Source organism: Nipponia nippon, unplaced genomic scaffold (assembly GCF_047370975.1).
Source record: "Nipponia nippon isolate SJK-2023a ecotype South Korea unplaced genomic scaffold, ASM4737097v1 scaffold_14, whole genome shotgun sequence".
Taxonomy (NCBI): domain Eukaryota; kingdom Metazoa; phylum Chordata; class Aves; order Pelecaniformes; family Threskiornithidae; genus Nipponia; species Nipponia nippon.
This window is the reverse complement of record NW_028262330.1, coordinates 10,390,705-10,405,452: the sequence shown is the minus strand read 5'-3', so window position 1 is coordinate 10,405,452 and position 14,748 is coordinate 10,390,705. Positions and strand designations below refer to the sequence as shown.

General features: G+C 36.3%; 1 protein-coding gene across 4 annotated transcripts in view; it reads right to left on the bottom strand.

Annotated features, from left to right (window-relative positions):
• Positions 1-14,748, bottom strand: part of TBCD (tubulin folding cofactor D) — a 132,142-nt gene that overhangs the window by 101,907 nt on the left and 15,487 nt on the right. For all 4 annotated transcript variants that reach the window (XM_087750716.1, XM_087750714.1, XM_087750717.1 and 1 more), the window contains exons 9-14: positions 9,690-9,735; positions 6,792-6,924; positions 5,481-5,623; positions 4,606-4,666; positions 4,018-4,092; positions 820-914 (exon numbers count right to left, since the gene is read on the bottom strand). In XM_087750716.1, the coding sequence (XP_087606842.1) occupies positions 820-914; positions 4,018-4,092; positions 4,606-4,666; positions 5,481-5,623; positions 6,792-6,924; positions 9,690-9,735 (553 nt within the window). The remainder of the gene's footprint in view (positions 1-819; positions 915-4,017; positions 4,093-4,605; positions 4,667-5,480; positions 5,624-6,791; positions 6,925-9,689; positions 9,736-14,748) is intronic.

The window sequence follows — 14,748 nt, the reverse complement described above, 5'->3', positions numbered from 1 at the left end:
TCAGAATAGTAAAGATTTGGCAACCTAATTTACTAGTATGAAACAGCAGTTCTGAAATATTTTTGAAAATTAGTGTTCAACTTCTCTGTTCAACACAGGAGCACCAGATGAGATCAAAAGAACCACCTAGCCCAAGATACTGCTGTAAAAGTGCCCAGTAGTGGATGTGTACTACTACATTATGCTTTTGTCATTTCAACTCTATAAAAAATAGACCAAAATCACGAAACAGAGAACTACTACTTTCACATTAATATCTCTGTACTTCAACGTATGTTGATATATACAGAACACACAAAGAAACAATTCCTCTGCCCTGTTATTTTTCTTTCCATCCTGATATTTCAAAAACCCATTAAAAACTTAAACAGTTCATTGTGTAAATTACGCGAAATTGGCCTCTGAAATTTAATCAGAAACATAAGCTGCTAGCTTTAAAGTGCAAGTTAGTCATCAATTATTTAATATATTCTATTTAAATAATGACACTGACACAATATAGAGGCATACAGAATTATTTTTATACAACTGTATAAAGAAACATGGGAGAGAGGAAGAAAGAAGAAAACCCCAAGAAACTAATTTCATTTTGGAAAGAAAAATTTATTAAGTATAAAAAAGGCACACCCAAGACAATGCTTTTGACAGAAGTACCTTAAATATCCCCATGGGCATATTTTTTTACTCTAGAATTCAATACTACAGTCATTATTCAGCACACTCGCATCAGCAAATTCCAGTCTATTGCCACACATTCAATCTCTAATACTCTAAATTGTTAATTCATGAACTTACTAACATTCAGCAACTACAACTCACCATCTGAAATTCGGGAAGGGAGTAACAATCCTCTTCTGCCTAATTCAGCCAGAGCCAGGCATCCACCGTGCCATGCATTGTCTGTTTCCTGGAAACTAATTTTAGAACAAAGACAAGTTTTGTTAAGACTAGCCTTCCCTTTATGGATTTCATTTTTCATGGTGAATTCCTGACATTTTAAAAGACACATAATCCAAACCAGTATGTGTTTATTCTGTTATTAATCCTGTTAGACTTCTAAAATATAAGAATGACAAGTTGAACATGTTTTCTTTCCCATTTTATGCAACATAAATACTGCTATAAACATGATCAAATAAGCAAAAAACCCATCTATCGATATAAATGTAACCTGAATACAGGAGAGTACAATACCTGAAACTCATCCAGAAAAGGAAAACAACTTTCTAGTACACTGGCAAAAGATTCAGATTTACAGAACATACCCAAAATAACTAATTAATTTAGTGCCAAACACAGTCCTTGACTAGGAAAAGAGGTTGAAGTGATAGTTTCCAATAAACACATTACATGAGCTTATGCAGTGAGCAAACAGTGGTGTTTATCCACCTTTAAAAAACATAAAACAAAACAGAGCAACTTGTAGTGAACTCAGCAAAAAATATCAAGAACGGTACACAATTTTTGGTGGACTGGCAACTAAAGGGGTGAAAAGGGGAAAGGCTGCCTGCTACATGATTAAACATGCAAAAAGTTCATCTTGTATTAAACTAGGAGTAGGAATCGAAGAATAAAACATTGAACAGACAGACTAGGTCATATCAAAGCTTCATCTCTCCCAGTATTCTGTCTCTGACATGGATCAATAGCAGATGCTTAGCCAAAGATGAAGCATAAAGGATCATTCCCTTATTAGCCTCCTCCTAGCTTTGGCAATCAGCAGTATGGAGACTTCCCAAGCCAGAGGTTGCAGCCAGAATGTTATATTTAATAACCTCTGATGGGACTCTCTTCCATTAATTTGTATAATCCCTTTTTGAACTCCCTTCACACTTTTGGCTTCCATAACATCCTGTGGCAATGACTTCCACAGTTTAATTATAATTGCCTGAAAATGTGCTTCCTGATGCTTCCCAGTTCTCACATTATGAGAAAGAGTGAACAGTAAACAATTACTCGCTTTCCCCTCTTTCTTTCTTATTTATGATATTATATATCTCCATTATATTCCTCTACTTCTTATTTCCACTTGGAAGAATCCCCATCAGTTAAATCACTTTTCAGTGATTTAGTTTTGTTATCCCTTCCTTCCCTAATAACATCTAATGTTCCATTTGCCTTCTTTTTCTGACAGCTGCTGAGCACTCCACCGACATTCTGACAGAACTATCAGTGACTTCAAGATCTCTTTCCTGAGTAGTAATAACTGTTTTATAGCTAGCTGCATTTTTCCTTAAGTGCATGAGTTTGCATTCATTAGACATTCTATTTCACACGTCATTTACTGTCTAGTTACTTAACTTAAGCTTATATAACATTTGCTTTTCTCTCACCTTTAGTTTTCACATTAGCTAACTTTAAATCATCAATTGATTTCCTCACGCCATTGTTCACCTTTTTTCCAGGATCCTTTATGACTATGTTGAACAGCACAGGGCTCATACAGACCCCTGCGGGACTGTACTGATAATCTCACTACATGGTGAAAAAACATCACTTATTTCTTCCCTGTCTCTTGTCTTTTAATCTACCTACATATAAGAAATCCTTTCTTCTTATCCCAAGAGAGATAACGTGAAGCATCTCTGATGAGCAACTGACTTTTTACTTTGGTCACTAGATATTTAGTGCAAAGAATACAGAAGAAATTCCCTTTGTCCTTGTCTACATTTGCTCCCAGGTGTTTCTGAAGAAAGCAGGTCACTCAATTACTAGTTGGATTACTCATCCTTATGACTTGAAAAACAAGGAAAGAAAACACAGTGAGCACAGGTCTTTGAAGCTCCAGGGATAATTGAGACCAGCAGCACCTCTTAAATTAATCACAGTAACACAGTGGAAGCAGCAGCTAAGTAGATACTTTCCTTGCAAGTTTTTAAGACTTTATACCTTCTTTTTTTAATGTGTTATCCTTTGAGCTGGTATTTTTAATTTGTACTCACAAGCAATATGAGAAGATTTTTTAAAACTGAGTACATCTGAGTGACAAACTGAACATTACCAATATTTTTTGCCAATAAAGAAATTCTTTTTCCTATTAGCTTAGTCTAAAACACTAGTTTAATCTTGAAGCTCAAGTACTCAATGTAGACCTGATGAGCAATTTGATATTAAAAAAAAGAAGATACTTGTTTAGTAATTTAGTCCTTTACGTGCTCTACATGGATGCAGACAAGATGTCCAACAATAAAGCACATCAAAAGAACATCCTAGCAGCTACGTGTGATCAAACTGGAGTTTCAGCTAGCCCAAAAGCCTCTCTCCGACACGGCCAACAGTACACGCCTTAGGTATAGTATAAGAGCAAGCATATTGCAACACTCTCCACAACACTTCCAAACTCTGGCAGATCATGGACAAGTTTGCAGAAAAGAAGAATGTTTTTTGTTCAGGCATATACTCTTAGCACCTACAACATCCTACAGCAAGAAGTTTTTACAGTTTAACCATGTGCTGTGTGAATAACCACCACCTCTTCTTTATTCCAAACCTGTCACCTGATACTTCAGTTTGCTTCTAATAATATAAAATCTACAAGGCAATCATTTCCATGCCATTCATGATTTCATAAGCCTCTATTATACCCCATTTATTCCTCGCTCTTCCTCTATGTTTTAGCCTCCCCTCCCATAGAGATTGCTTCTTATCTCTGGTGATCCTCAGAACCCTTCTGAATATTATTTCCAGTCCTACTATGTTTCTGAAGATGCACACAGCACTCCAGACATGAGCACACCAGGAATTTTTAAAGCAGAAAGTTAATGAGCATTTTTTATTTTTCCAAAGTTCAACTTCAGTCCTTCCACATTACTTTAGAATAGGGTCAAGATGAAGGATTAGGAAAAATTTCTTTATTGAACACCCTTAGCACATCCCTGCCTTAGAAGATTTTGAAGTCTGGGAGAAGAAGGGCAACAAAATTTACAGATTTTTAAACCTGTCTTCCTAACTGTTGCCCTCCTGTTTCATAAGCAGACATGTTTCAGATGCACGTAAAGCATGAAATAAGATTTTTACCTAAAACAGTCCAACAGAGACCCAATCACGTCATCTGCTAATTCTTTTGGAAGTCTTCCAGTTATTCTACCAATTCTACAGAAGTCAAAAGAAAAAAAAAAAAAAGCATACAATGATTCATTAGTACTGCATTTGATGAATAAGTCCTATAAAAATTTAGTTACTGGAAACTTACAAAAAGATGACTGACTTCAAGATGACAATGCACTACCCTAACACCATTACCCTAAACCAACAATCTCAAACTTGAAGCAAAAGCTACACGTTAGCAAACTTAACACAGAAATATATTTTTTAAAGTGGAAGGAAGAAAAACATTTTGCAGAAATGCTGTTTTACACCCTTCAAATCAAGTCTTATCCAGAACGTTTATTTCCAAACCGATCTGAAATTCCCCTGAAGACTAGCCCAATTTCATATCAGAAAAAGAGACAAACATGGCTTTATACAATGAGCTGTGCTAAAGCCATTTGCAGTAGCTGTGAATATTGACAATACACACAAATTATCAATAATGGATTACATCAGACTGCATTTCTATGTTGTTTACTTTAGTTTATTAGTTTAGAGTAACCATAAGAAACCTACCCTTTTGCTGCAGACCACCTGACAATAGTGTCTTTGTCTTTCAGTCCAACCAACAATTGCTCTGCAGATAATTTTATTTAAAAACAGATTATTCTCAATTAACAGCAGAAAGATTTCTTAAAATGTTCAAAACTCATTTTCCTCTTAACATAACTGCCTCTTAGTTTAAATAAAAATATTTGTATCCCGATTTCTTCTATTTGTCACACAAGTATGACTTGAAATCAAAGAAACAAGAATGATGTTAAAATCATTTTCTAAAAGAGAAAATTTGGCTTGAAATTTTAAGTACTGTGGAAGATTCAAAATGGAGGTCATGGTGCTTTTTTCAGTGGCTCATTAGATTATTCAGTTATAAAAGTCTTCTGATGCCATTTTTGCCCATTTATTTACAGCATATCCACCAGCAAGCTAGCAGAGGACCTGCTGTATGACTACCTACTAATTAAAAAATGTTGTTCCTTTGATACTACCACAGCTCAAAAATTTCAACCATAATTCTTTAGCTTTCAAGTAACACTTTTTTTTTTTGTTGTTTTTCATTATGAATTTTAATTCATCCTGCCGTCTGTGAAAGGTTCAAGATATCCCTTTCATATTACTGGATAAAACTGGTAAAATGTATTTCAGTAACTCCATCCCCCAACCCCACAACAAATGCTACAGTACTGAGTTTCTGCTTGAGATGCTGAAATGCAAATCATCTGACAAAAATATAGTATTTTTTAATCAGTTGGATAGGCTGAAATTTTATAGTCTTTCCAATTGTTCACATTAGCACAGATACCCACACTGCCTTAGCCCTAAACAGGTTGTTTTCCAATATATGTTTAATTTGCAGGCATTACAGTAATTTCTGTCCAGCTTTAACACACCTACAACATTTTCAATCTCTGCTGGAATGTCATATTCCTCTTCATCGTCAGCTTCGTTAGCAGCAACTGTTATCATTTGATTCTGCACAACTGAACCCTGCGCTTGCAGATTGGCAGCCAGAGATCGACAGCCACGCTGGTATCTGCACAAGAAACAGACACAGTTAATTTATTTTTCTGATTTAAGTTCCCGCTGAAATAGGTACATACTGTCATAAAGCCTGCTTGTCAAGTTACTACACCTCAGTGTACAGCTCTCCAGTTATTTAGTGGTTGCTTTAAAGGAAAGGGAAAAGTATCCCATTCTCCTTCCTCCTGACCCAGTTGTCTCTTTTCCAAGGTGAGAAGAGCTAGACTATTTAAATGGTTCCTTTTCATTATCTCTCCCTTTCCTGTTTCAGTATAACCTACTTTCCACTGCTGACAATAAAGAGAGGCAAAATTCCCATGCCCTAAAAACATCTCCAAAGCTTAAAAAAAAAAAAATAAAATAAAATCAACTTACTAAAAATTGTTTTTTAAATGTTAAAGCTAGCTTAGTACTTTCTGACCAAACTGTACTCAGATATTTAGCCCGTGGTGTAGATACATTCTTGCAAAAGCTATACTTTACGTGCTAAACTGACTTTTGCCATTGGGCAAGGTACACTCTCCACCCGAAAAGAATTTTCTATGCCTAAGGATGTTCTCAAAAGTTGGTAAAAGAAATACAATAAAAATAGTCACCAAGGGAGCCTGCAATTTTAAAATATCAGTGCGAGAAATCTCAAAAAGAGTTTGCCCTCTGGCAGTAAGTAAAACCAGACACCAAAACCTGACTAATATGCAAAACGAAAGTGGGATTGCAAACCACTTTTCCCTTGTGAACTTTCTATCGAATCAGGGTACAACTATGTAATGGAAAAAGTTATGTTCACTCTTACAAAATTGTACTTCAGTACAACTTCAGTAACAAAGGTCACTGTCTTCCCATCTTTACCAGGTTATGCATTATATAAGAACAGGCTTCTGCTTGTGTAACGTGCAACATGAAAAGTCAAAAGATTTGGCTTGTCGCAGCACTAGTTTACTACACCAAAATTGAAAAAAAAAATTACAGGAAACTAAATACAGCAGAAGAAATCCACTTTTTCCAAATAGTGCAAATGAAGAACGTGTTCGTTCCCAAATAACACTGGGATTTCTTTCTTTCTCTTTTCGGGGAGGTTAGGAAGGCAGAAGGACAGTAGTCAAATGTATGGATTTAGGTATTTTTAAGTGGTTTTGAGTGCTTTTGGATTTTTTTTTAAACTGTTTCAGCTTTAAACTAACCTCCATTTTGCTACCTTCAGTTTCACAAATGTCAGTCCAAGTCGTTGAACAAGTTTCATCCCTAGCTTGCGAAGAACCATCTGATTACTTTCTGACAGCTTGCAGTTATCAAGACACTCAAGTACAGTAGCAGCTGCAAAAGAAAATAAACACGCTAGAAAAACTGTTTTTAAAAAAAAAAATCTCAGTGACAAAAATTTGTAAAGTTTTGAAAACTTTATAAGATTTGGATTTTTAAAGGTATTACTGAAATGCAAATGCCTTATTACCTACTTTGTAGTAGCTTTGACACTGGTCAAATAGTGGTAATATCCTTCACCTACCAAACAGGAAGGACTGCTTTAAGGATTACTTTTGACTATGAAAAGTATAATGAATCTAGATTCTGAGAGTATTTATGCCTCTAATTCTCACTGGAAGTAACACATTCAAGTATCTTTCGAGTTCTAGGAATTCTCAGTATTTTTAACAGAACCAGGAGTCAGAAAATCTAATTCATTTACTCTGCAGCCAGCTTCTGCATACTAAGAAAGTGTTCCCTCATTTATTATTTTCAGGCAGCACCAACTTAGCTCCTCTGGCACAGAACTTTTTATGACTATGAATGTCCATAAACATTTAGACATGAGAAATACTGTGTATGTGTAAACAATCAGCAACAAAACCTTTCATTTGGGCACATCAAAGGGAACAAAGTTATTTGTCCAGCAAAGTAAAAAAAAAAAAAACAACCCATAAACGAAAGGAGAATCTTGGATTAATGAGCATAATGTTCCAGGATTCAAAATTTTCACAAGGAACACATTCCTGTTACAAATAAAATAGTCCTTTGGCATTTTCAGCCTGAAAAAATTAATGATTGTTTTGAAGGCCGATCATTAGTTAATAGAGACTAACGACTTGGGCTCTGAAGGACCTATCATTCTTGCTATAACCACTGCAAATATGGAATCATACTGGCAAAATACTCTGCAACCTTACTCCAGTCTCATATCAGGGTTTTCAAAATACTAAGAGATCAAAGATCTAATGACTGTTTCAAAGTCTGAGAAATTGTAGGACGTGACTTAAAAATCTCCATTTTTAAAAAGGCTTATGATTTATCCTGACATACTAAAATATTAATAATACACACAGACAAAAATGTAAAGCCAGTAATGACTACTACTTCGATACCTTCCAGCCTGAATTTTTTTGCAGTTATAAAAGCTAGAGAGACTAATGGTTTAGGAGAAAGAGACTGCAGAAACATCAATACTCACAGATAGAAAAAAATTAAGAATATATAAATATAAGCCTCTTCCAAGTCCTGCCAACTCTTGAATCACAAAAATATCTACAGACCCATGCAAATGGCTTCAGGACTAGTGTTTGTTTTTAAATCAAGTTCTACGTTGCAAAAGATTTCAAACAGTATCTTCTTTGACATTTGTCTATTTTTTTCCTATTTGATCCTCAGATCTGTTATAACCTGTAATAATTAAATTTTTTTATATTTTTTGTCTCTCACATTTTCTTATCCCCAACAGTTTCTGCCTGAATATTTGCTTCTTAGTTGTGAATATTCTGTCTTTTCTCTGGTAAGTTTACTCATTGGTACACCCCTGATTTTTCTCTTAATACCAAACTCATAACTACTTAATATTCTTTCTATATGCCATAGGCCAAAACATGTAATTTTACCAGCGGGGTTAATGTTGTGAGCCAAGTATCTTCTTTTCATATCGATTATGACTATTGTGTTGTACAGTTGCATCTTTTAAATTACATGATTTTGTGTTATACTATATTTTATCTAGCCTGTTTATTATTCTGCTTATCTGGCAGTCATATTACTCTCTAAGCTTCTGCAGTGCTGTCTGCTGTATCTATGCAATGAGATTCCTCAATATTTTCTGTTTGTTCCTGACCAACTGTACAGCACATCTGTCATTCCATTCTGGTTGGCTTCACTATCTTATCTCCATCTTTACCCATATCTCAGGCATTTTGTAAGGAAGCATCTGCATCTCAGACTTAGTAACTTGGAGAACAAAACTGTTTCCAGCACTAGATCTACAAAGTTTCTTCTCAGAAGTCAAAATAATTCCATTAAGTGAAATCACAAGCATTTTGAAGTGAGTTTACACCATTGCTTGATTCCCCTGAATAGCACAAACCACTTTCTGGTGCTTTGAAAAGCTCCACAAAACTGACAACGTCTTTTGTAGTGTTTTGTAATTAGCCATCACCTTTCCCTACCTCTCTTTACTGCTATCAATAAAAAACACGCTAGTATTTTGCAGTCAGTTCTGACCATATTCCAGGATTCACCATGAGATGAATATAATTCCAACATGCAGCTACACTGTTCAGAAACTTCTGTGCTGTCCTTTCAGGTACCTGTCTATCCCTAACCGCATGCATTATCATCTCTTTTCACTAAAAACTTTTTCTCATTTCAACAGTATCACTACATGATTCCAGCTAGGTCCGGTACACAGCAGGTTCTTTAAGCTTGGGTTTTCCAAAATCCTGTGCTTATGTTAAAACGTGAAGATTTTCTGCAAAATTTTCAGCAGTAATAGGTATAAAACCAGTTTATGTCCTAATGATTTTTTTAAAATATTTTCCACATCTTATAGTTTATATGTTCTGTGTCCAGCTCCTGTATTACAGCAATTGCCAATGGGATCACCTGCCAAATTCTTTGACGAGCTGTTCCAACATAACAATCCCCAGTTGTGTCTGCTCCTCCCTCACTTTGTCGTCTCTTCTTTTTTTCCCCTCGTTTTGCATGCTTTATAACTTCCCTGTTGATTTCACTCTTTACAGCACCACTTGTTATCAGTTTAATCTTTCTTTCCTTTTTTTATTGGAATGGCTTTAAAAACAAAAATCAGGATATTACAGACTTACCATATGGTAAACAATCTTCTCTTTTGCCATGTTTAAATAACTGTGCCTACAAGTAAAATAGGGAAAAGAGACATGAGAATATAGAGATTCTAAAGCACAATACATCAAGCATGTAGTTCTAAAATTCTTTTTCATGTTCTTGCAATAATCTGTAGTGTTTACTAACTTAAATAGCATACAAGGGAAAGAGTCTCAGGGTGCAGTTTTACTTCTTTGTAAGTCAATGCAAGTCAAGGATACTGTAGCCCAGCCCTCCCCTCCCCTCCCCTCCATACAATCACAGAGGCAGCCAACTCAGGGAGCTGAGATGGCCAAAAAACACTCAAGAGAGACTGGGGGGAAAAAAAAAAAAAAAAAAGAATGAAGAAAAAAAAGGAAAAAAAAAAGCCACTAGTTTTCAGCCAGCTCAGCTCTCTGAACCATCCAGCTCGGTGCTTGGTCACAAGAGCTCAATGCAGGTGCAACCACTGCACCTATTATCTCAAACAGCTCATGTTGCTTTGAACCTCTAAAAAGTGAAGCAGAATATGTAGAACGTGAATACAGGCAGAAGAACTGGGGGAACTCTATATCCTGTTTGGGACTTCCTGATGATGAATGTCTCCAAACTGAACAAGCCTTGCTTATGACTTAGATGACACAGCACACAGTAAACATCAACACTTCGGTCACTGCTAAGAGGCAGGACAGGTGGACACATGTGAGCGAGCTTAGTTATTAGTAGCAACCACACTCTGACAGACAGGACGCAGTGCACGCTAAACTGCTGAGTATTTTACCCTCTTTCTCCAACAGCTTTTGAGAACTCCATGTTAAACTAAACCAGACCAGCTACAGAAATCTCTGACTGCAAGCCTGCTACAAATATACCTCCAGCAGGCACTTTAATTCCTGTCCCGAGGGATTTAAAGAAGCAAAGAGCTTCCAAAATAATTTTATATACAATTAAATATCCCAGTAGGATTAAGTCCCAGCACTACAGTGAGACGAATGGTCTATTAACACTTGATAAAAACATGTTACATGTGTAAAGTTTCCTCAGTTCACTTAGTATGCATCAAAACTACGGTGTTCAGTCACTTATTTTTCCCTGCTTTGTCATTCACCAGAGGAAAAATCCTCCTCAACAAATATGCCTAGGAGTTAAACAAGAACAGACTTACCTTAAAAATATGTACTTTCTCACACATACCAAATACACACATGCCTCCCGTACTGCAGGTGTGGTTAAGAGCAACAGAGGCAATAAAAACACCTTTAGGCTATGTACCCATTCTGTTTTGTTTTCTTACTAAATTGCATTTTAGGATCCTAAATTACCACTTCTGATCAGCTCTACTAGAAGCTATATAGGGGAACTTGATAATATATGTTGAATTATTTAAGATTTTTAATGTTTTCATGAGTAATTAGGCAATTGTAAGGCATCCTTTAAAACCAACGTTTACAAAGCAGAAATGCTACAGAACTACTTCAGGCCCAGAACAACAGCTAATAGAAACAACTACCAACACAAATGGTATAAATATAGCATAGCTTTTATCAATATACCATATCACTATCCCAAAAAAATATTTCCCACTAACATACAACAATACACTGCTTCTATTAAAAAGCCTATCTGCAAATCTGCAAATCTTTGGTAAAATTAACAAGTCTCGAGCACCTCTAAAATTTTTCTCCCTCTTTGCTGAAACATGCAAAAGTTCATTTCTTCATCATTTTGTTCCTGTATTCTGCTTTAAAAACCTGTCAGATGGTTTCTTCACAAGGTTAGCAAGTTTGTAGCGGATGCTAGGAGATCCTGCAGCATTGCTGCAGCACTTTACCTTCACAATTACTTCTCCTTTCTGTATAAAAGCCCAGGCAAGAGCAGATACTGTTTCTAAGGTACACACCAGCTGCCTCCAGATTATTAGGATTATACTCAAGCATATTCAAACAAAACACAGTGTAATTCCTGAAGCGGTGATAATGTAAAGAAACAGCTTTTTAATATAGCCTTGGGAATGCTCCTGGACAAATGCATTTGGATGTCTACCTTCACACGTCTCAGCATACTGTCTGGGAGCTCCTCCAAAGGTGGAATAGAATCCTCAGAACATCTACACATTTTCAGTCTTACGTAGTTCCTAAATTCTGCCACCTTTCTACAAGTTTCTCTGTGAGTTTTCACATCCTCAAGGCCACCTTTGAATTCAGTTCTGACTCCGCAGGAAAAACATAACTAGAAGGTGTCACCTCTAAGCAAGATGTGGGAAGAAATTAACAAACACAAGCAGGAAATGAGAAAACTCTTCAAATATTGTACAAGAAATATTTTTAATGCTTTTCTAAAAAAAAGTAAGAAAACAGCCTCACACGCCTATGAGTCAATTCAGAACAGTGACCCTGATAGATTCCATTTCACAACCATTCCTATTATTTTCTGAACAAAAAAGTGAAATGTACACTGTTTCCCTGCAACAGTTTCACTATATACTTAACAAACTACTGTCATATCTAATTTTCAAGGCAGAACATCTATTCTCAAACACAATACTGCAAGAATTTATAATATGTTAAAATCAGATGTTAAAATCACCATGCAACTGCTGTAAATCAACTGAGATAAGGATTAAGGGATTTTACTTTATCGATACAAGTTTTTAGGGGAAGTAAAAATTAACCAAAGAACATCATAGCTACTGTGTTTAAATTAATAACTACAATGAAAAAAATGGGCCTTCATATTTACGTGTTTTTGTTCAACGGAATATGTTACCTACTGATTTTGGAATAAACATAGCTGGAAAAGCAAAATGTCTGAAAGGAAAAAAAAAAGTTCTGTTTGCACCCACTAACGTACACTGCAGGTCAGATATAAACTTCTACCAGATCACTGGTGTTTCAGCAAGTGATACATCAGGAATTTCTCTGTATCAGAGAAAAGTTTAACAGCCGTTTTTACCAAAAACCCAATTTTTATAGAAGTAAATAGGTAATAAGCAAACTGTTCAGAAGTACTCTTCAGATATTCAACACAGCAGGAAATCCAGTGTCTGGGGGGTTTTTCTGATTGCAGAAATGTCAAGAAAAGAAGTTTTCATTCCTTCTTTATGAGTCACAGCATGCAAAAGCATTCACAAGCCCAAATTTCCCAAACTTTTGAGCTTACTAGATATATTTTCCAGGGACAATAAAAGAGCACTTTAACCAATGTTGGCTTTGGGGACAGCGGTGGTGAAACGGTATGTGTTTTCTTCTGGCATGTGCTACAGTCATGCATGTAAGGCAAAATTACCCTCTCGGAAAAATCTTGCAAGCCTAGAGCTTGCAGAGGTTATACTAAGAAGAGGAATACACGATGCATGAACAGAAAACATAAAAAAAAAAAAAATAGAAAAAAGGACGAATCAGCATTACAGTATTCAGCTTAAACTTCCTGCCTCGAAGGAAGAAAAACATCCAAGGCACACCATTTCAAAAAATCTGATACAAACAAAATAATTAATAAGCTTGGTTTGCCACCTGCATAGACATTTTAGTGTCAGTAACTAACAATACTGAAAGTAAGGAGCCTGTCTATTGGAGTATCCAGGCAATCAAAGTTACGCCATGGTCTCTTCACTTTAATGAGGACATACAGCGTACACCAACTTACCCAACCTGTTGAACTGTTGAAAAGTATGTGACTCCCTCTCTTATAAATAATTAAGCCACCTACAAATTAGAGAAAATCAGTGGTGTGCAAGCAATGACGACTGTCAAGTCTGGTTTTGCTTTAGAAATAGCATGGTGCAAGGAAAACAAAACCTAGTTTCTTAGTAATCACAGAAGAAACACCACACCTTCCAATTGTCTGCATAACCCACTTTAGGCCCGACCTTCATGAGATATATCAATCAGGATCATCTCCAGGACATGCTCCCCAAGCTATACAAATCACCATTAAGGGTGGCCTGACTGTTTGGTAGCAAGCATATCTTCCTGCCGAGCAGGAGACACAAGTCGGAATCTACCCTCTGGTTGTAACCAACCAAGTCGGGGATCGGGAGGATAATTTCAGCCTCTATGGGCAGAGAAGAAAATGATATCTTTCATTACTCTGGAGCACCCCCTAGTAGTCACACAACATCCAGGCCCAGGGAAAGCTATCAGCCATCCCTGCCTCCAGGCCAGATGCAGGGAGGTAAACAAGGTGAGGGAGGACATGCTGTCAGAACAAGAAGTTTGCTTGAAAGTATAGAATATTTAATAAATTATATGCGCAGCTAATGGTAAAATAGATTAGTTAAAGCCCTTGTTCTTACTATGTCTTCAACACAAATAGTACTCCTTCTGTAGGTCACGTATTTGTACTGATAATGCCGTCATCACCGTGGTAATTAAGCTGACAAACATCAATACAGAGCCCAGTTAAATGGGTGGCAAAAGGAGTTAATTTTTCGTAAGACCTTAGTTAGTTACCAGTTGAAGGCCTGAAAAGTTTAGACTAACACATCGAGAGCTAACAGAATAGTTCCTTTCCATCTTAACAAGACAACCCAAAAACACAGATTTGAAACACTTGGAAGAAAAAAAAGAATTAGCAGCTTGAGAGAGCACTATAGTCTAACAGGAAAAGGAAACAGGCTTATCATAACAGAACTTCTGAACCTTGAACTAACCACGATACCTCTGGTGAGAAGGAAAAAACTCAGAAGTATCAAACAAAGCCATATTAAAATACTCTGTGCCACTGAAAAAGAGAGGAGATACAGCGTTACCAGAAAGAGGTCAGTGCCCTTGGTATCTGCAGACACAAGAATTTTCTTCTTCTCCTTTTATCAACACTGCTTTTTGTACACCTTTATCACCGAACCACTAAGCAACAACACCTTTTTAAAAAAATAACGCCAGTAGACAATCCTAGCATCACTAATTCTTTGAGAATGCCAAAAATATAGGGACTTGGGAAACATTCTATTTGGAAATATTCTATTTTTGTGCCTCTGGGTCTGAAAGAATAGAGTTAGAGAGTTCTTTCTTCCCTGGAGCAAAATTTACATAAGCATGTAGCTATTGCTAAATAACTTTT